At 35.1% G+C, this 23,611-nt stretch overlaps 1 protein-coding gene across 1 annotated transcript in view; it reads right to left on the reverse strand.

Moving 5' to 3' along the window:
* The window catches only part of LOC111138855 (erb-b2 receptor tyrosine kinase 4), a 785,765-nt gene that overhangs the window by 30,030 nt on the left and 732,124 nt on the right, over window positions 1-23,611 (reverse strand). The window contains exons 21-25 of the mRNA XM_022490816.1: window positions 13,175-13,330; window positions 10,723-10,798; window positions 7,041-7,187; window positions 4,492-4,589; window positions 2,971-3,141 (exon numbers count right to left, since the gene is read on the reverse strand). Coding sequence (XP_022346524.1) covers window positions 2,971-3,141; window positions 4,492-4,589; window positions 7,041-7,187; window positions 10,723-10,798; window positions 13,175-13,330 — 648 coding nt within the window. The remainder of the gene's footprint in view (window positions 1-2,970; window positions 3,142-4,491; window positions 4,590-7,040; window positions 7,188-10,722; window positions 10,799-13,174; window positions 13,331-23,611) is intronic.

The following is a 23,611-nucleotide window of genomic DNA, read 5'->3' on the forward strand; positions in this document are numbered from 1 at the left end:
ATCTGGGATCAAGCCCCAGGTCCGGCTCCCTGCTCAGTGAAGAACCGGCTTCTCCCTCTCCCACTGCCCTGCCCCCACTAGTGCTCACACACGGGCTTGTGCAGTCTATCTCAAATAAATAAATAAAATCTTAAAAAAAGAAAGAAAGAAAGAAAACTTTATAAGAAAACATAGTTATTTACGATATTGACAAGGAAATAACTAAAAATGAACTTTGAGTGATTCTAGAAAAGAAAAAGTAGTTGCCTGGAGCTTTTTAAAAGATAATTAGTTAAGAATCACAGAAGTTGACTATTTATTGTATTTATTTTACAAATGAAGAGAGAAGTTGGGAAGACATTTAAGAGCATTACCTAAAACTAATCAGTTAGTTAGCAAAATAGTCTATATTCAAAAACTGAAATTTTTGGTTTCAAGGTTCAACAGATATGCTCAAGAAACATTTGATTAAAATTCACTCTAAGATATTCCCTTACCACATAGGATGGCACAGAACCTAAAGTTGAAATAATTTATTTTCTAACTATAAAATAATATAACTTAGTTTTATACAGGGAAAACAGCATTTGCACAAATTAGAAATTACCATAGAAGCTACATAAAACTAGATTTTTTTTAAAGAACAGGAAAATACAGGTGATTAATAAGGCCTTTTAATGCCTGAAAATAAAATGGTATTTAAGAACAATTCCCTTAACAAAGACCTGAAAAACTAAAAAGATATCTACGGATAACATTGTTTAAATAATAATGTGGAATAAGAAATGATGACTAAAGGCCAAATAATTTCTCAGGTGGCTTGTACTTTGTCTCACTAATTTCATTTAGTTAATTCAAACCTTTATTAAGAATTCCTTGCATTGAGCCTAAATTAAAATGAACAGAGTTGGAATCTGAGAAGCCTTATAAAAGCAAAAGATTCAAGCTGTTGGCCTTTTTAGCATTTCATATTAAGGAAAGAAAACTACTTTCTGAGATGTCTCTCTCTTTTTGTTTGTTTGTTTGTTTTTTATTTGTGAGAGTGAGAGAGAGAGAGAGCCCATAAAAAAGCAGGGGGAGAAGCAGGCTCCCTGCTAAGCAAAGAGCCCAATGTGGGACTTGATCCTGGGATGGTAACCTGAGCTGAAGGCAGACATTTAACCAACTGAGCCACCCAGGTGCCCCTGAAATGTCTCTGTTTTAATAAAAGTAATTAATATGTCACATAAACTTTTAAATACCAGAGTTACAAGTTGACCACTTTGCTAAGCATAAAATGGGGAAAAAAACTTATTCCTTTATATACCTGAAAGACTTTGTTCCTTCCTATAAACAGTACTGATGTTCAATGACTATCAATTGATTTAATATTTAAACCTTTTAGTTGTCTTCTCCCCATTGGGATGGGATGACATATTTTTCATAGGAAAGAAAAACTGAGGTGTTTTCTTTTGTTTTGCTTTTTACCTCTTTCTACATCAGCCATTCTGAATGGGGCAAATGAACAAAAGTATGGAGTAGGTTGGGGAATGCATTTCATAAGAAAATTACCTGGAGGATTTTCCAAGCAACAGGTACCTCAAACAGTGAGGTAGATGTCAAGAAAAACATTGTATCATGAAGATAACATGTTCCAATAACTTTGAAGCAATAGTATGTGCAGTAGAGACAGACTGCCTGCATTAGAATCCTACCATTCCACTGGCGAACTGTATGACACCAGTCAAATACCTTAACTGTGACAAGTTTTCTTCATTTGTCAGATGGAAAGGATGATAATAGAACCCAAAGAAATTGTTGTAAGGATTCGGAGACTTAGTATACATGTGTTCGTTCAGAGTAAGCACCAGGTGAGTGTTACTTTATTATTGCTGTGAATCTGAAACAAGGCAAACAACTTCATTTTGGAAAATAAGCAGCAGGTGGAAAGTTTTCTCATGCTTATGGGCAAGATGAATAGTTTGTTTCACTGGCTGTGATAATGTTCTTAAATGCAGGAGCCTGAACACTTCTTGAAGGTGGAGTTTTGTCAAAATTCTTTGAACCTCAAGTAACTGATAATGTCTCGCATACAGACATACTCAATACTTGTTGAGTGAATAATGAGTGAATTTTTAAAAATAACTGAACATATGGATTGACAATTTTCAGAAAAAGAATGGTATTCATATAGAGTGGGCTAAATATTTAATATTAAATGCAAATTCTTTTCAAAAGTTTCCTTTGAAGTTTCAATCTACCTCTTAGAAATGATTCGGCAGTCTTCCCAAAATAACTGTTAAAGTCCGAAGTATTGAAGTTTTCTGTTTATACTTCAAATTGACAGAGAATATTTAGTCTCTTAAGTGAAAGAGAGTTGTACTTGTATCACCTCTTGACTATGGTCATACCATTTTTTTAAGAGAGCCTACCTCGTTAAGAATTTTCATTTATTTATAAACACACAGTTTTATTAGTTTGAATGGGTTGATTTTTTGTTAATTGAATTGGTAGATTTTTAAACACTAAGGTTTAACAAACATAAGATAAAGAAAACATTTCTCATCTTGAAATCCTAAAGATATTTCAGAGTACTTATCATATTACCCATGCTTGTGTTGCAAAATTAACTATACATGGCCTTTCATTGATAGAGTATGTTTTTAATCTAGCAATCCTGTTGAAATGAGCTGCATAATTATTTTGTAATTCTAGGGCTTAAAATATATTTGCATGATTTTATTTTTTATTATTTATTTATTTATTTATTTATTTATTTTTTAAGATTGTATTTATTTATTTGACAGAGAGAGGGAACCCAAGCAGGGGGTGTGGGAAAGGGAGAAACAGGTTCCTTGATGAGCAGGGGGCCTAATGCAGGACTTGATTCCAGGACCCAGGGATCATGACCTGAGCCAAAGGCAGACACTTAACGACTGAGCCACCCAGGGGCCCCTGCATGATTTCATTTCTCAGAAACAATATGGGAGGTGGTAGATGATTATTTCTTACCCTATTTGAGTCAATTCTTGCTCTGGAAGTGTAGATGGGAGGTGGGATGTTGAAAGCCTGAGGGACCAGGTACTCCTCAGCATCCATCATGTCTTCCAAATCCTCTTCATCCAAGAGATTCTGAAAGAACTTGCTGTCGTTTGGACTGGGAAGCTTCATGCGATCATCACCCTAAAAGTTTGCCCACCAGACAAAGAAAAGATAATTCTTCCTTTCTTCTGAAACATGCGGACTTTGCAGCAAATTTATGGAATATCAACACAAGTGGTTAAAAATCCATGCACTCGTTTAAAAACATAATTCTTTAGCACAAGTACCAGTCATGAAGAAGCCTGTAACACACTTAGATGTGACAGGGTAGGATAAATACATTTAACAGATTGTGATAAATGCCATCAGATATGAGTAGAGCAGGACGCTCTGGCTGTTTTGAGGGAGGCATCATCTATTTCAGATCTGAGAATAACGGTAGGCTTCATTGCCAGGATGTTTGAGCTGTGACTTTAAGAATAAATAATAAAGGGTAATTGACTTATCAACCTTTACTTTACTTTATTGAGTTGATTTGACATTGTAGTGTTCTCAGGACACACAGGCTCCATGATTTGTCCTATAACATAACACTGTTAATGTGCTAGCTTTCAAAATCACAGCACAAGGGGCAAATCATATAAATGAAGGTGGGAGAGACACCCAAATCCTACTCTTTTTTTTCCTTCAACTATTTCTTAAATATGATTTTTTCATTTTTCAAAATTATGGATATTTTTGCAAACAAGTTGTTTGTGCAAATTAATTTGGGAAAAAGATAACTAGAAACTATTCTAAAACCTGGCTTTTATCTTCATGTCAGACTATTGATAGGAGGATAAATGCTACCTTGTTTTCCTGAGGAAAATTAATTCCTGAGGAAAAAGTAACTCAGGGTCTATTTGGTTATGATTTAGGTAAAAATAATCATAGATAAATATACTACAATTTTTAAATTATCTAATCCATTTTTTCTACTGTTTAATATAAAATATTCTTTGGGGCTATCATTTGATTCATATGTACATCAATTCACTTGAATCTGAGTTATTGCTTGGATACTGTATATCTTCCCAAACAAGACACATTAATAAATACTTTTTAGGAAATTAAATGTCAATATATTGAAACTTTTAATTCGCTGTCTTCAACCATGGAAAAGATTAAAACAAAAATCCATCTTTCTTTTATTCTGAAAAGGAAAGATTATAATAATGAAAATGATTTAATGCATGTTAATAAAAAGCAGAGTGCTCGAAGACTTGTCTGGGGATAAGGACTTTTTATGTATATGGATAATCATAATTATCTGCCTGTTTGGTACTGGGGGCCCTTGAATACTTCTTCCCTTGAATACTAAGGGAAGATTCTTAGAAGTAGTTGTGACATCAAGTGGAAGGTTCTTGTCCATAAGTCATTTCACATGATATTCTTCTTAATCGACTTATGAGCAGTGACTTCCACAGTTCTAAAGACCAGATCTGTACCAACCTGAATAACTAGGTATCTTTGAGGGTCTCGAGCCATCCTTGAAAATTCAGCAGCCAGTTCCTTAAATTTAGGTCTACTGTCAGCATCAATCATCCAACCTAGAAATTCACACACAACACAAAAGTCACTCTATCCATAATTATGAAGAAGTAGGATGTTAATTTTATGAAAACATAGGCTAGGTTTGAAAAATGTTGTTTTAATAATAATGATCTAAAAAAAAAAAAACAACCCACAAAGAAAGCTAAAGAAAGAAACAATCCAATAGGTGAGCTTCTATCTCAATCAGTTTGTTGATATTCAGAAATAAATGAAATATATGATAGAATAACAGAAATTTTTAAGGGCGCCTTGATGGCTCAGTGGGTTAAAGCCCCTGCCTTTCGGCTCAGGTCATGATCCCAGGGTCCTGGAAGGCAGCTATGCTCACCACTATACCACCAACGCTGCACAGATCCCAGGGTCCTGGGATCCGACCCCGCATCGGGCTCTCCGCTCAGCAGGGAGCCTGCTTCCCCCTCCCCCCGCCCCGCGCCCCCCTCCCGCTCTGCCTTCCTCTCTGCCTACTTGTGATCTCTGTCTCTCAAATAAATAAATAAAATCTTTAAAAATAAAAAAGAATAACAGAAATTTTTATTTTATTGATCTAATTTAAAATTAATTTTTCTTCTTAGGAATCATAACCTAAGCTAACTATGGGAACTTACAGAAGCTCTGATTTCTTTTTTATTTCCTTAAGTATGGAGAGAATGCCTTTTTTTTCTTTTTAACTTTTTTTTGATGGTAATAGAAGAGGTGATTGGGATATAATTTATTATTTTATGTCAGGAGTGACATGGAGCTTTGGTTACAATGCAGTACACCAGCACAGAGGGGGAGAAGGGAAATGAAAGCAACTTTCTCATGCTACTCTTTTCCTGGTGGGGAAAAAACCAGTGCAAAATGATTGGTAATGTTTGTTCAGCAATAGCCATTAGCTTATCTAAGTACTAGCCTTTGCAGCATAAAAATACTATCAGCAATTTTCAAGGTATGTATTATTATTTAGCTGGGAGTCTAGATAAAGTGGGTCTTATCTCCCCAGGCTCTGTTTAGCTGATGAGATCACAAGAATAAAAGCACCAAGCTTTTCCTTATTTTCTTGCCAAATGACCCTCTTCCTAGGTATTAAAACTCATAAAAGCAAGGTAAAACTCCCTATTAGGCAAAATATTTTCCTGATTTTTCATTGTTTCATCAGAGCAGCTAAATGAAGTATGTAAATCACTTCTGATGCTAGTTATGAGATCAAATCATATAATGCATGCATGTTCTTTAAAATTCCTTCCATAGATGACTACTGAATGATGTTTGTTCCAATAAAGCTATAAGGTTTATTTCCTTTTTCCGGGAGTTCAATTTTTATTCTTGTTCTGGGAAGTCTTTGGGTGTCATTTCATGTATCATTAATATCAGCTGAATTTTTTTCTCTCTTAACAAAGCTCAACTATTTGCATCCACTTAGGAAAAAAAAAATGCTGTTGATACCGAGATGCTAATGAGGAAATAGGTGTTTCTGGAACTACTGGAATCAAAAAAGGTTAACTTCGCTGGGAGGTATCAGTTTCTTTCTAACTAAATATTGAGTAAATAGAACTATGCTTAGAGAAAAGGGCAAGCTGACCTGAACTGGAAAGCACATTTTTATTTCTTCCCTCACTGACAGAATGTGTCACACATGTCATGAATATAAATCTGAGTAGACCTAGGTCCAAAGTCTCGTATTAATAAGATGCTTATTCACCTTCACCAGTTTGTTTCTTTGCTAACCCTGTGTAAATCAAAAGGGGAAAACCCCAGATTACACAAGAAAGATTGCTGAATGTTAATCTCACTTAAATTAAGTAGGAAACTCCAGAGACTTCCCTAATTCTATTTAAATTAAGAGCCTAGGCTGCCAAAACACATTTATAATACATATATGTCTGGGGCATAGAAAGAAGAAAGAAAAGTAAGAGCATTTGATGTAAACAAATGATCAAATTTTTTTAAAAAAGCAAACATTCGTAATCTTTTTATTTCACTGCAGAAATTCATGTCTTCTCACTTCCCATTCTACCCTGCTAATTTCCTGTTGACTAAAACTGGTAAACCTATTTCCATGTAATTCATCTTTTTAAACTATCAGTTTCAAGCTTTCTTTCTTTATATTTAGATCATTTGTTTAAACCGCTATTTTCCTATAAAGATTACTAACATTATTGTGACTAATTACATCTCTTTGTGAAAGACAATTTGATTGTCATGGAAATGATAAGAATCAAAGTGAAATGAATCAGAAGAGTAAGAGTCATATAATTGCAACTTTATAACGTGGAAGCATGCATACTGATGCATATTGCTTCCTACTAACAACAAGCCAAAAACACAGGTGTTTACATGATTTTTCGTAATTACTTTTGAGCTTTCACAGTTTTCAATATATAAAAACATTAGGCAGGTAGATTAATCCACACTATTATTTTAATAAGCGTGATGATGGTGGTGATAAAATTATTTTGCAATCTTACATTTGACCATGACCATGTAAACATCAATAGTGCAGATCGGAGGCTGGGGCAAACGTTCTCCTTTCTCTAATAAATCTGGGATTTCTCGGGTTGGAATTCCATCATACGGTTTTCCTCCAAAGGTCATCAGTTCCCATATAGTGACTCCTAAATTAGACATCAAATATTTACATAAGCATATTAACAACATAATTTGAAGAAACCAGCAGAATGCCAGTGACAAAAGAAAACTCCCTGGAGGGAAAAAAATAGTCTAAAGAGGGGTGCCTGGGTGGCACAGCTGGTTAAGCATCCAGACTCTTGGTTTTGGCTCAGGTGGTCATTTCAGGATCATGAGATCAAGCCCCACCTCAGACTCTACGCTCAGCGCCTGGTCTGCTTAAGACTCTCTTCACCTACCCCACCCTGACCCCACCACCACCACCAATCTAAAGTACATAAATAAGTCTTTAAAAAAAGTAGTCTAAAGAAAGGCTCTTCAGATTTCTGTATCCATTAGGAGAAGCTCAGTGACAAAATCTTTGTAGGAAATTCAATTATCTTACGATTGTCTTGAAATTTTTTAATGAGTAGCAGAGACAATTCCGAGCGAATGTCAGAATACAGGGTCTATTCCCCATTTCTACTTTTAGGTAATATTAATGTTTGCTGGTCCAAGTTAATTTTCACTACACAGCAATAGAGCCTATCAAACAATTTATTATATACATGTGTGCTCAGTATCAAGTAATTATGATTGCAGATAAAATCTGATGCTGACTAATTTTGAGATTACCATTTTTGTGATTTCAAGTCCTATAGGCTAAGCTGGGCTGCCAGAATGATTACCTTATGTTATGGTAAATCATTGTGGCTCTCTTTGACTCACACAAAGAGAACAGATGGAATGAAACACATTCCTATCTTTAACACCTGAGAGAGCCTGAGGGATCCAAATATAATACCTGTGAAAGAGGTATCACAAAATTGAAGGGAATCAATAATAGTCGATTCCTTAGATAAGAAATCACTTTCTTGAATCACTAGAACAGTGATTCCCTCTGTAAAACCAAATACCCTAAACACCAGCCTGCAAATAGCTAATTCTGATAATAATAATGATTCTGGTTTGAACAATAGTATATACGCTATAGGTCTCTTTATGATCTCATAAATATACAATTAAAAAGTTATCATTTCTTAAGGATAAGGATTTTAAGTTCATACATAGCAGTCTGTGCATAAGATTCTTACCTAGTGAATTTTGATGGGTTCATATAATACACAACGTATGTTTTAATTAGGACTATGCTTTCTTTCCTACTGGAATGAATTATTTATTCAAACTGAGGTCTTTTTTAGCTTATAACAGTTATTACTGGCTGATAATAAAAATATAAAGCTTAAGATATAAAAGTACATGTGAACTTCAAATTATCCTTTATCATAATATCATTAACAGTTACTTGATTTTTCTTGCTAATATTTTCATCTTATGATTCTTAGGTACAATATAAAAATGTAACTAGTAACACAATTTAACTGTTTGATCTTGATTAAATCTTACTTAATTTTGCATATTGAAGAATGGCTCTGTAGAACCAGTAATTAAGATTGAGTGTCCAAGAGGCAGGCGGAACAAGTTAAGAAGAGGATGGCTGTCCATTTCTATTCATCCAGTCAATATAAATACGTATTTATAGAATATGTATTTAATGAGGGCATTTTGTTAACTTACGTATGCAGTTATAAAAGAACAGATGTCTTCACCTCTCTATCAGAACTTCTAAAAAAAAGAACTTCTAATATAAAAAATTGCAAAGCAATTACAAATCAAAATAATGGAAACTATAATAAAGAGAATATAAACTATAATAAATATAAAAACAAAAGAAGGAACATCAAAATCCCCACCTCTGCCAATAATAATCCAATTATATCTTTGCAGGAGTGACCACAAGATAGGGTTAAACAGAGATGGATATAGAAGAACAGTCCCAGGAAAACTGAATCAGAAACATCCTCAAAACTTGCAATCTTATCATTTGAACATAAACCATATCCAATGCATATTTATTTTTATAAAATTAATTTTTATATTAATTTTATAAAAACAAATACACATCTGGTGGCAATTTTCCACAAAGGTGCAGTGTTAGCATTATTTTTACTCTCTGACTTATATGCCTTTTGCAATCAACTATGATATATCATAAAAATCTTAAAATGCCTTATGGATATGAGTTGATGACCTGGGCTATGTTTCAAAGCAGAGTACTAATCTATCTATCTATCTATGTACTTATTTTAGAGGTTGTTTAAAATTGCTGGCAGCAGATTGCCACATTTAATTGAGGGAAACATTCATAGAAAAAAAAGAAAAAGAAAAGTGATATATATGTCACATATTAAAATATAAATGTCAAATATTAAAATATAAAATCTAATTTGTTTCATGTAATATATATACTAGATTTGTGTTCTGTGTAGTCTTCACAGTTCAACAACTTAAATTTTTCAATAGTTTCCCTATACTTGTCTAAATCTCAAGCACAGCACACTTTCTACTTCAAAGCTTATTTTAAAAATTTTTTTGTTTTTTCAGTGTTCCAAAATTCATTGTTTATGTACTACACCCAGTGCTCCATGCAATATGTGCGTGGAATACACAGAACCTTTGTGGAAATTTTAAACAGCATACGTGCATGGAGGGAAAAAACACTTTACGGAAATGTCTTAACTTTTTTTTTAAAGATAATTTGTGCTTCTCTAGATAAGAGGTATAAGTTCTTTAGTGATTAAATGATTAAGTCTTTTTTCTAAAAATAAAGAACAAAGATAAAGCTAGACTTAAATTTGAGTAAACTTAATTGTAACATACTTTCAAGTCATTCCACCACCTTTTGCTTAAAGGGCATCATGCTTTCAATTGGTAAGAAATACTGGTTCTTTGCAACATATTTAAACTTAGAAAGGGTGTTGATTCATTCTTACTACTACCCAGATGGACTTCAGTTGTAAATAGCCAGATAGATCTAATTATCTCACCTCAACAATTGAGTTAAATGAGATTAAATGAATGCTCTAAGTTTAAAATCACTCTTTCCGGGTTCATATTATTTATTCTCTAATATATCTGTTTATTCCAAAGTAGTTTGTAAATTAAAATAAAAACTGCAATTAGCAATCTTCTCTCCTATTTCTCCCCTCACGTTTGCTCTCACCTTATTGCTTTTAGTAATTGTTCTTTGTTACAACAATAACCTCTTTCTTATTATAGAAAAGACATTCTTTTATTTTTAATATATGTTTTCAAAGAGTTTTTTGAAAAATCAAGGCTATGATGCTCTATGATATTGTTCCTAAACTAAAATTGGTTATTTTCTTTTTTTTTTCTGTCAAAATGATCAGAAAAATTGCTACCAAACCAAAGGTTATGGTAGACAACTGAGATTTTAATATATTACACTTTAGAGAACTGAGAAAAAAACAGAAAAAAAGCAGATAAATGATACAGTTTAAAGGGTTTTTTTGTTTTGTTTTGTTTTTATGTGGAAGAGCAAAGAGTCAATTCCTTTAGGAAACAAGGCTTATAAGTAGGTATTTCCAACAAAATAAAATAAATTAGCTTAAATATTTTACATGAGCCTAATATATTTATTTTTGCCCTAAATCCCGTAATTCACAAGAAAGATTTATTTACCGTAGCTCCAAACATCACTCTGATGGGTAAATTTTCTGTAGTGTATACACTCCAGAGCCATCCATTTAATTGGCATCTGAAAAAGAAAAAGAGAAATAAAAAGTGAAAGTCTTATAGTTATTTAAAAAGTCATTGTTACATTCATTTCCCAAAATATGAATCTCTGGGCTTGCCTCAATTGTATTTTTTGATTGTGTATTTTTTGTATGTATAGAAAATACAGATATAATAATAATAAACATTTTTTTCAGTACAGAGAACAATGAATTAAAATTTATAAAATTCATAAAGTGAATTAACCTAAAGATATATTTATTTTTAAAAGCTTCATAAACAATGAAAAATAAAGTAGTATCACCTTCTATAGTTCTTAATTAATGTTCAGCAATTAATTCAGTTACTGGTTAATATTATGACTCACAATATCGATTCCAAACATTTAAGACATATGCTTCTAAAAATATGATCTACTACATTTTCCCCCCAAAATGAGATTCCTTACACTTTCACTTATTCTTTTTTACCCTCAGAAAATTTCTGGCTACCAGTAAGATGGTCATTTTTCTATACTTGCCCCCACTTTCTCCTTTCATATAATTTGGTCACTTGAAACACCTAAAATAATGAATTCCAAAGTTAGGCTTGCTTTGTTCCGCAGCCACAGATGATCTCCCTTGTCTTGGTTAACCAGTATTGAAAACATGTACTATTTTCAGACCAGGAATTATATAAAAGAATGTGAGAGGATCAGTACCAATCTATCATCACTACAAGAAAAACAACTCAACTCACATACCCTGCTGATAAGGGGTCAGCAGAGTTAAGTTTCAACTAGGAAGGGTAGCATTATATAGCTGGAAATATAATTAGATTCTATGGAATAAAGATAAACATTTCTACTTTGCAGTTGAAAGCTTAAAACTAACAGGCCTTTGAAATCATGAGGTTTGCTGCTCACCAAGGTGACACCAAGGCAACTGTATGACAGAATCACGGTATTCAGTGAAAAGGAACAGAAGACACACTGAAAGTGATTTCCCTATGGGCAAGGAGTTAGCCGACTTTATGGACTACGGACGTTGTGTTAAAGAAGTACATTTAAATCACAGGTGGCTTGATAAAGACTTAATGGTTACCAGGCATTTAAAGCTATAATGAATCTTGCTTTAGACAAATCCTACAGCTGTATTTTCTTAAGACAAGTGAAGTCATGTGATTTATAGACTTCTACTGTGCAATCTTACAGTGAATTTCAAAGCTGTGGTCTCAAACTGCTGCAATTTGGTAGTAAACTGGCAGAACAGCCTAATAAAATCACGGAAAGATTGGGAAATACTATAAAATGAAAGTTATTTTTTAATTTTTCTTTTGTGATAGGATTTGAATACATATATAGTTATATAATAGATCATATAAAGTAATATAAAAATCATATACTACATGACATTCAAAAATCAATGTTAAGTATTTGGAAGCCTATCATTGCAAAATATTTATAATCTATATTTGGGTGGCTCGTGATAAATAAAGCACATGATAAGCATATTTAAATGACATATCAATCACTTTTTTTTTGTTTGTTAGCATGTGTTTACACATCACCATAGGTTAAGGATGCATTTGCTTATTTCATTTGGCCTTTCCTGATCTAAGTTTTCCTACATTAAGCTAGAGGGACCTCCAGATGGAGAGGAGATATCCTCACAGTTTAGCCAAGAATGGCGATCTCAACAGTGGGTTGATGATGAAAAACAAGAGCTGCAACTAAGGCCTGGGCTGAGACCATATGGCAGGAGCACAGTTGTCAGGCAAGGCCAGAGGCTGGACAGTCAGAAAAGTAGAAGAGGCAACGGTACTGTTAAGATCCCCGGGATATAGTAGCCTACATTTTGGTGGAGAGCATCAGGTTAAATAAAGCAAATTAGTCAATCACATACTATAGTAAAGCTTAAAAAAATAGAGGCAGAAAAGAGAAATATGTTTTATCTGGTGTAAGAGGATTAGAAACTAAACAGGATGAATGAAAGTTCCCATGAGTTATGGTTCTTGGTATCCCGTGAGTTATGGTTCTTGGTAGTAGCCAGGCTTCTCCCTAATTGATGAAAGAACAGTTATGTCTTTCTGTAGTGGTCAGTCCTGTGTTCTTAGGATCAGTGAAACAATTTCTATGGTCCTGGATTAAAGTGTAATTTCCAGTTCACTTAAGGATCCACCCACTTCCCAATACTGGACGTGACATAAGGACCACTAGAGATGAACTGCCTTATTTTGGCTACTTTTGGGAAATTGATATTGGTGTATATAATATATTTGACCCTGGATGGGAGAGAAGGCAAATGGTGGAATTAAGATTTTACACTTTCATAAACTCAGATTTAGTGGCCTCTTCCTCTATTATGTAAGAAGATAAAATATCGTATTTTCAAGCAACAGTGCTCTAAAAAACACCCACCTTTCCTCCATCAGCATTATATTCTTTTTCATCTCCTTCTAAGAGTCTGGCTAGTCCAAAATCTGTGATTTTCACATGGTTTGGAGATTTCACTAAGACATTTCGGGCTGCCAAATCCCGATGAACAAGCCGTCTTTCTTCCAAGTACATCATTCCCTGAAAAACACCAAGTTCCAGAAAGATAGTCAGTCAATGCCTAGGCTTTTCTGTTTGTCTAAAAAGCAGTTTCTTAGCCTTCAGTTGCAAGTGCTTGATTTCTTTAAGCAAAGCCAGAATCCTGAAATATTTTAAAAGTTAGGAAAAACCTGGGATAAAAAGCAAACCACAAATAACTTTTGGCCCTTTTCCCCTAAAGTCCTATAAAGAATGAATTACCTGTACATGAGCTAAATGTTAGGTCATTTTTTCCCCTCAGAGTTCTTATACTCTTTTGCAAACACTTGCACTAGTGAGGCATACACGTGTCTCAGTAGATAAGCTAACACACACTTGGACTGACCCCCATATTTCTAGTTGTTTTTTTCTCAATAACTCCTGCTTCATGTCATCCTCCCTGTACCACACCTGCTCCAAATAAAGACCCATTCATAATTTTTTTAAAAATATTTCATACTAAGGTTTAATGGTGCCAAAATCACCATCATAGATTCTATCCAGGCTGAAGAATTATATTGTTAATTATGCAAAAATGAATTATACCTTAAAGGCACAAGCCTGTAATTTTTTTTTAAAGATTTTATTTATTTATTTGACAGAGAGAGATCACAAGTAGACAGAGAGGCAGGCAGAGAGAGAGAGAGAGAGGGAAGCAGGCTCCCTGCCTAGCAGAGAGCCCGATGCGGGACTCGATCCCAGGACCCTGAGATCATGACCTGAGCCGAAGGCAGCAGCTTAACCCACTGAGCCACCCAGGCGCCCCAAGCCTGTAATTTTTTTAAATGACTTCAATGACATTAGTAGTCATTGTAAGAACCCACAAGTGAAATTACATTGTTTATAATGACCCTGAAATTAGCCTTTAATGTTTTTTCTTCATTAAATATATAGGGTAATTAAAAATAAAATGTATTGCTGATTGCCAACATTTGCATATATCCACATATATCCATATATGTTCATATATATATTCATATGTATATATTCATAATTCATAGAAGCAACAAATATCAACTGACTTTACCAGTAGAGAAACTAAGAATCATTAAGCGTTAGCCTTAACTAAAGGTTGATGTAAAAAGCAAGGAAGTAAAGACAGAGGCCCAGATTAGAGTGAACGTATTCTAATTGAAGTGTTAGAGGAATTCTGTATTTGAGGATTTCAGAGGTAAAAAATGTTGTCATTCAAAAACAAAATCATAATCACTAGAATATGGTTAGATCATACTCTCATGCCAATCGCAAATCTAAGCTGTTGATAGTTAACATTAGAATTGCAGGACTTTAAAGGATTAATGGTTGCTGATATAAAAACAAAAGCTGTGGAAAACAGACACATAAATCACACAGGGGAAAAAAAAAAAAAGAAAAAATATGAAATGTACACCCAGTGTAGTGTAAAGAGAAGATTACTTCAAACAGCATCATGGGCCAAACACTATACTATAAATGCCCATTAAACACAACCAGTGGAGATACTGGCTGATATGGTCCACCTGGTCAGCTGTTGGGTGACACCATTTTTATTAGTGTTTTCTGAAATCAGCCCACAACTGAGGTCTTCTTTCCTAAACACTGCTTTCTGTTTGAGTATGCAAACTTAGAAACTCCTAGAATAAAGTGAAACTAAAAACATACAGCCTTTATATGACTTAAGGGATCAAAAAACAAACTTATTGCTTTGGAGATAAGATTTTTTCAATTATTTGCCCATTGAAGGAATGTCCACAAAACATTCATCTTTCCTTTCTTACCACCTTCATATCAGAATACAGAAAGTGTGTTGGCAACGAGTTAATATTCAGATCCACACACGATGACGGAGCAACACTATGTCCCAGGCATTGTGCTAGACATCAGGGGAACAAAAGAGTCAGAGAAGTTCTGTTCACTGAAGGAGGACAGAGCTATTAACGAAATGGGCAGACATGGAATATGGACTTGAGTGAATTGCTTTGATACACATAAAGGCATTTAAGGAGAGTTGTTTTGATGATCATCTGTAGCAGAGCCTAGCAAGTATGCATGAGATGGGAGCCTTCAGAGAGATTCCAAGGCCCAAGTAAGGTTTGAAAGATGTCCACCAGTTGGGCAAGGTGAGGGGAAAATTGCAGTTAGAGAGAACACACATAGGGGCATCAATACCATGATGTACTTGGACAAAGGAATGTGATTCAGTATTTCTGAGTCATTACATATAAAGAAGGCAGGAGAGGGGTGAATGTTGAGTCTGACAAAGTAAGAAGAGGCTCAATTCAACAAGGGCCTCTTATGTGTCATGGTAGAGAATCTGAGCTTTTCATCTTAGGCAGTATTTGATCTGGTGATGCAGAAGATGTTTTAAAAAGGAGAGCAACACAATTATCACTGGAGTTTTAAAAAAAATCACCTGGTATATAGACAAAGGATTGGACACAAATACAGCTGAAGTTGGAAGCCCCTGCTACAATACAGAAGAAAAGTGATGAGATGGAAAATAATAAAGGTTACAAATTGGCAGTCCATGGGCTATCTCTATTTCCACACATATTTTTTGATCCCCACAGTGGGCAACTTTCAAACATCCTTTTTAGCTGATGACTGGCTGTACGCCATTGAGGTCACCTTCAGCTTGCCAAGATCCCACCACTCACTATTACTACCTACAAGTTCATTTACGATACTCACCTAGCTTCAATGCATGAGTGTCTGAATCTTTGACTAAACTAGGCCAGAAGAAATTTCAGGGAGAGGACAATTCCAAGATACACTTATATAATAAAATAACCATCCTTGGTAATCAAATAATGAAAAAGAGAGTAAATTACGAAAGGTTGTGTTTCCTGACTTTGGTAATTTAGGTTGACAATAATAATTCTTTTAACTAAGTATTATTCTAATGCAAATAATAGTGATATATACCATACCAATAGAGAACTAATATTCACCAAGAAACTTAAGACCCTAATGACACATTCTATGTTATGAGCAGAACTATAAAAACTCAAATGTTCTATGATATTATATACACAAAGCCGTACCAGGTGATAGATCACCTTAAATCTCAATTCCATTTGTCTATAAAAAGGTTTTCTTCCAAATAATGAGAACTCAATTCAGGAAACCAGATGATAATTTCTATATAGTTTCCTCTACCCACCTGACCATAATTAAAAGAAATAAAAACAGAAGCATCTGCAAGTATGAGTACATTATAGGAATACTAACACGGACAATAACCACCACTAACATTGACTGAGTACTCAGAACATGGCAGGTATTAAACTAAACACTTCCACCACAATAGATTAACTTAATCCTATGAGATGCATACTGTTTTCATCCCATTTTAAATATCAGAAGACCAAGTCCCAGAGATGTCATTACTTGCTCCAGGTTATCTAATGAGTGATAGAACTGGGATCTGATCCCTTGCTGTGGGGCTCTAAACTCTACACATTTAGGCCTACCCCTCCTCTCTTGATGGGTCACGGGGTCATGTGGACACTAGAAATTAATGTACACAGTAACGCCACATAGCTTTAAAAGATCCTCGTTCTTTTGGAGCAAAAACATTATAAGATGTTTCTGTGAACTGAGGGCATATGCAAGTGACTGACTTGTTTATATTTATATTTAAAATTCAGCTAAACTATAGAACTTTTCTGATTTGGCAGGAATTTGAATTACATAAAGTAGAAACTTAATTCTTGCATCGGCCCCAGGATATGCAGGATGGTGGAGTTGGTTTGAGTGTAGATTCTGAGGTCAATTGCCTGGATCGAACCCAGCTCTGCCGTGTTCTAGCTGTGTGACTCTGGCAAGTTAGTGTATCTGGCACTCATCTTTGTCTCTAAAATGGCCATAAAAGCACCTATACCACAGATTGTTGTAAAGATAAAACATTTTAATATATGTACTCAAATAGTAGCTGCCACATCGTAAGTGCAGAACATGCAAGCTTTCATTATTTTTCCACAGATATCAACAGCCCTAGCGTGAACAAGAATAACTTACCCTCATTAACTTGAACTGCTTATTTGAGAAAATCTGTGAACCTCAACTAATATATCACAGTAGGCGTTCAATAAATGTTTACAAATGGTGATACGTATACCCATAACCAATCCATCATGATTAATGTGTAGGTACAAATTCCAAAGAATTACTGTTCAAAGTATTATTTTAGTAATGATTCACCTGAGGATGCTGTTATATAAAAAGAAGGAAAAATTAGGGAATCTACTAAAAGATTTGGTGCCCTCCATAAATACATCACAGAGTCATGGTTTTAGTGAGGAAAAAGGTCATGAATAATAGCCTTTAGGTTGAAAGTTTTCAGTGCTGCAGAAAGGGTGAATAAAATAGTAGATTTGCTCTACTGAAATACCTGTCTTTTATCAGCACTGAAAGTTTTTCATAGACATATTATAGGAGCATTTTGTCTACTTCTAGACCCAAGTGCTATAAGTCTGATTTTACCCAAGCTATTCAGAATTTACCATTGTCCAAGCCATTCAGTATTTTACCATTTTTCATACCTGCTCTATAGGCTGTAATGAGTTTTCAAAGAGTACTTACTTATTTTCTGTTTTGCTTATATCTCTTAAGAGGTGCTTTAAATGAATACAATCTAGCTAGGGAAAGTCAAACTTAACTCTGACTTCCAGAAATGCACTTTAATAGCAAAATCAAGGATAATTTTATTACAATTGAGTTTAAAGTTTTAATCTCTGGTTAAAATTGACTCATCTAAACTGCTCTATGGAAATATATCAGAATATTGGTATTGATGAACACCTAGCAATGACCTTCTTTTCAATCTTATGATATTTGAATCACAACTGTCTAGCAAAAATGCATTCTTATTATGTTTTAATCCGATGTGAAAATGTATTCTGCCCAGCTGCAGGAAGCTAACGCAAGTCAAGAGAGACCAGACTATTTTTGACAATAAATATTTGCTTCCCATATATAGGCCATATGACAATTTCATCAAACACATGTGTGGAGCTAAAAATTTCAAGCTGCAGTCAGCTCTCACAGGCATTAATCTCTGGAGTTAGCAAGAGTACAGTTTTCTTTTCTTTTCTTTTTTTTTTTTTTTCTGTTTTCATTCTAATAACCTGAAGCTTTTTTAATAACACAGGAAGCTTCAGGAAAGCTAGCTTCAAATGAAAATCACTCCTCTTTTCTACTTTTCCTTCTAAAAGAATTCTATGCCTGAGGAAAAAAAAAATCCAACTATAATGCTCTTTACTGTTAAGGCTAAAGATATGAGCATGTTCAATGAGAGAAAGGGGCCTTTTTGGATGAAGTAACTGACTTTATCCAAATAGTGCATGAAGGGAAACTAAGGGGGTTCATAATTAAATCAACTGAGAAGTCTTTTCAGCCAGAGAAGGCTGGTTCAGGGCAGCAGAGAAAGAACATAGAACTGAATGTTGGAGTTAGAAGTCCTGGAAATGCTGCTCACTAGGCTTTTGACCTCAGATAATCATTTCACCTCTCCTATAAAAGTGACAGACTGGCCTAAATGATCTCTGAAGTGTCCTCTAGCTTTAAATTTTTATTCCATGATAGATGGAACTGTACAACAGACCTATATAAAATACTAAGTCATAGGCCAATAAAAGACACAGAGAACAGTAAAGAAAGACATAGAGTAGGTGTCTCCCTTCAAATATTTAGTGAGAGCCATGAATATGTTTTAGTAAAAGTCAGTTTCATGCATCCAATGTTTAAGATGACAGACTTTAGAAATAAACCCCAGCTCTTAGTAGCTCTGTGTCTTTGGTCAATTTATCTGTGTTTCAATTTCCTCATCTATTAAAGGCATAATGATAGTATTTACCCTGAAGATTGTCTTGAGGACTCGATGCCTTCCTGTTTATAAAACATCTAGAACATTCAGTATTCTAAGATATCATGTGTTTTCTAAATAAATAACCTCAAATTCAGCCATCTTATTAAAAACACAATTTGACTACTGTAAGAGAAAGAAAAGATAGCTAAATGAAATACCTACTGGCTACTCAGCACAATTAGGTGAAGCAATTTCTGTTTCTTGCTCATTTGTCCCTGAATATTCTCTTATTATTTTTTTCAGAGGGAAAAAAAGCAGATTCACATTGCTGTCCTAAACTAGCTTAAAGTTAATACTCATGGTTCATTCTTATATCTTCTGACTGTACCTATGATCTTCAGAAATTTCGTTAGATAGTATGTAGTTCATAAGGAGATTTTGAAATATTGAGGGCTAAATTTATATCAGCTTAATAATGGGTAATAAAAACAACACCTTTGTTATTTGAAATGTATATTTCACAAAGTCCCAATAGTATATTGAGTGTGAGTAAGTGTGTGTGTGTGTGTGTGTGTGTCACAGGCATGCATGCATACAGTAGGTGTTGTGGTGTAGTGCTCAGAAACTTCTTCAGGACCAACAGACTCATGGGGAGTGTTGGCTGCTGGTAGCTACCAGCTGCATCACTTTGGATGCTTTGATACCTCCAACCCAAGTGCTGCTTTGCTGGGGGCTTTGCCTTCTCAGAGTTAACACACACCTAGCAACTGGCTGAATGCAGTTATAAAGTCCATCCCCCCATAGATGACTGTGAAGAACTATTCCAATTCCAGGGCTCTCTCCTAAAGTTGGGTGTGATCTCTTTTACAGTTTCATCATAGCTCAACTTTTCCCCTCTACCTACTATTTTTCATTGCTTTATAGGTATTGCCCCTGAGAACACTTGCCAAAAAAACTTCCTGCATGAAAATCTGTTTTAGACAATGTTTCCTAAGAGCCAACTCAAGGCAATGTGTGTGTCTTTTGTCTTCATTTTCTTTTAGGATCTCAGGTATACAGAATTTTTAGTTAATCATAACTCACAATCCATGTGTGCTATTATCATTGTTCCCCTATGCCCTCCACCCCAATGTCATTCTTCTTTCCAGCGTAAGAATTCATAGCAGTGTTTTTAATGTACATCTTTCCAATCCATCATCCATATGCTTATTTATTTTTATATTTTTAAAAATTGGTTTGTTTTATTTTTAATACCTAAATAGTATTGTGCTCTAAATAAAAACATATTTTACTTATTGTACTTTTTTAGACTGAAGCATGATGGTATAGAAAATCCACTTTACTGTTTCTCGTCACATTAAATCATACACACAAACTCGTAAACCTATATGCATATATACAAGCATTCCCTGTGTGAATGACAGGCATTCCCTGTCAATTTATTATCTGTTTTATCTGTTCCACACTTGATGGGCACTAAACTTACCCCCATCTCTTTGAAACTACAAACAAGACTGAATGGAACACTAACACCATGTTACATACATTTATATAACACATGTTATATACCAATGATATAAATTGTTTAACAATATAAAAAAAAATCTGCCCAATACTAATTTTAGTGTAGGAGAATCTAAACGAATAAATATGGTAATAAGCATTGTGGAAAATACAACAGGTAGAGTTTTTTTGTTGACTGAAAATACTGAAATCATAGGAGGAATACAATATAACTACACATTATTTTGTATTTTTGAGCCTTCTGTGCCAGTGGACAGTTTTAAGTGCTGTGTATATAAGAACTCACAAGAACCCAGTGACATCTGTGCTACTGTTATTCCCATTCTAAGATGAGGAAACTGATGCACAGAGAAATTAAAAAAGCTTGCCCAAGGGCGACAGTGCAAGACAAAGCTTAGAAAGAATGAAGATTTGACCATAGGCAGCACGACTCCATAAGCAATAAACTTACCATTACATTATATGACCATATACACTCAACTATAGTCAATAGACTCTAAACCATATATGAAACTAACAAAGACAGCATGTATAACTGAATATTGTTATATAAAGAATGGGTGCTGTAAAATTTCAATGAAAAAAATTCTTGTACATAACAAACAAATCTCTTTAGTTTTGCTGGGTTCCCCTTGAATGGTGCCTCCAGACCACCTACCTGAGAATTCAACTGTGTATTTTCCAAAATTTGAAGATTGCCTAAGACTTAACTATTACTCAATAAATGTTTGTAGTTAGGTTAAATGAACAATAAGACCAATGTTTTGTAAGGCTGTTCAGGCAGTAGAGATTTTCTTTGCAGTGTAAGTGGGACAGATTTAGAAGTCTATAATATTTATGATAGGTAGAAGAGAGCAAAACCTGCACCACTTGGGGCCAAACCCAAGAGGGTAATATTAGCATACCACAAGGAGTGAACGAGACAGCCTTTACAGATTCCTGAGGCTGGCTACGAAAACAGATTTTTTTTTTTTTAAACTTCTGGTTCTCTACATTTTCTTCAGATGTTTCTTCAGAAGTTTCATTTCCCGTCCTTCACAAGCTTTTGGAAATTTGCACCACAAGAATTTGCAGGACAGCCTGCTTGGGACTCAAAAGTCTCTTAAAGTAACAAAATAATAATAAGAAAGAAACAAAGAAACAAAATAAGTTAAGGAGCTTGGGTGAGAAGTCACTGCTTTCCTACCCAATAAATAATGGGCAAAAAAGCTCACCTGCCTGGATCAAGAGAATACTAAACATGCTATCGTTTTTCCTTCTCACTGACCTCTTGCCAATATGATCACAAGGAAAGGAGTGAATCGTATAGTGTCCATGCGCTCTCAGAAAAGTATACTTAAAATAGATTACTTCTGCTCCTTAGGCAGCTGATCAATAAAGATGTGGATTGCAACGAGAACGGAGATGTCTGTGAGCTGTAGTAGTTATCCTCTGTGTCTCTTCAGAAATTAATTAAAAATCAATGAAGTGTGCAAACTATTAATACAGCAACCTCTAGATTTACAGATAAAAGCTGAGCCTTTCTCTGAGCATACATACTGTGCAAATACATTCAGACACTATAGGGAGGAGGTTGAACGTCTGACGCCTTTGTTATAATTGAGCAGAAACAAATCATTCCTAATATTCTCTCGTTCCACAGGGTTGCATGCTATTGACTGAAAACCATGAAGTTCAGGGGGCGGGAATGCGTGTGCATGAAATTCTCCTTCTTAAGACAATTATATCAATTTTGGGAGGCACACTTATTACAAAGCAAATTGTCATCATACCGAGCTAAAAGTTTTCAGTGACTATTTTTTTAAGTGCAGTTTACCCATTTGTAAGTCCAGGCAGTTGAGTTTATTTATAACTCCTGAGTATTTTAGAATAAGTATCTTCCCTTGAAAAAAGCGAAATCCCTAGAACATTAAAAGGTCTCATGTGATTTGAGCCAATTTTCTGTCCACATATAATGTATCATTCGATTCAGTTCTGCCTCTGTCTTATTCAGATGCTATGGACCTGGCCCATTTCTCTGCACATGCTTGCTCAGCATAACATGTAAAGCTTACAAGAGTGGTAGCCGCATACTCCCCTCCTGAAGTCACCCAGCTACTTTCCATCTGCCTGCTCTCCACCCAGGCTCCTCTGGCTCAGGTTCCTTCCTCCTTGAAATTCTCAGAAGGATGGGAACCAGAGCTTTCAGTTTTCATTTCAGTTTCTTACAGTTGATTCCGAAGCCCATTTTGACGCATTTCCTTTGTTTCAAATTTGCACTCTCCCTTTGACAGGATGCTAGGACTTTGTCTCAAGTCTCTGCGCAAGGAAACAGGAGAAAAAGATTCCTGATTTATGCCTTGCGTCATTTTCTAGCCCCACATCACCATAAAAATATCAGATATCGCCAAACAATAAAAGGAGAATGGCTTATCGGTTCTTAAACTGGCAAGAAATTGTCATCTGAGTTTTTGCGGTTTTCCTAGTTTGGGGATACATGTGGCGTCATAGCAACAACACAAATCTCACTGTCTCTTGGCCAAAAAGGCCCGCAGAGCACCTGTAGCAATTTGCTCCTTAGAAACTGTTTGCCTCGCTGACGTTCCTGAATACTTTCTGGGTTCTTTTTCTCAGGGCTATTCACTGATAATCTGCATTCTTTAAGCCTCTGGAGCCGCTGTGGAAATGCTGCTGTCTTTCTAGTGGCGGCTATCTCTCGGTGCTGAAGAAGTTGCAGCTCATGATAATTCTCAACCGTGAGCATGCCCTTCCAATCTCCTCAGCCTGCGAGCGCCCTGCGATCTTCCTCATTGATTAGCGAAGAGTTCTAGGTGCTTCTGAACACTGTGCCCTAATTTGCCCCTGGCCATGTTAACTGCTATTCTCAAGACCCTGGTCTCAGCCTCCACAAAACCTTATTCCCTGACTTCAGCTCCTGACTCCGTAAAGGCTCAGACTTAGTCTAAGAGGTAGGCAGGGAGGACTAATACATT

The sequence above is a fragment of the Enhydra lutris genome, unplaced genomic scaffold (genome assembly GCF_002288905.1).
Source record: "Enhydra lutris kenyoni isolate GAN:26980312 unplaced genomic scaffold, ASM228890v2 scaffoldscaffold1, whole genome shotgun sequence".
NCBI lineage: Eukaryota > Metazoa > Chordata > Mammalia > Carnivora > Mustelidae > Enhydra > Enhydra lutris.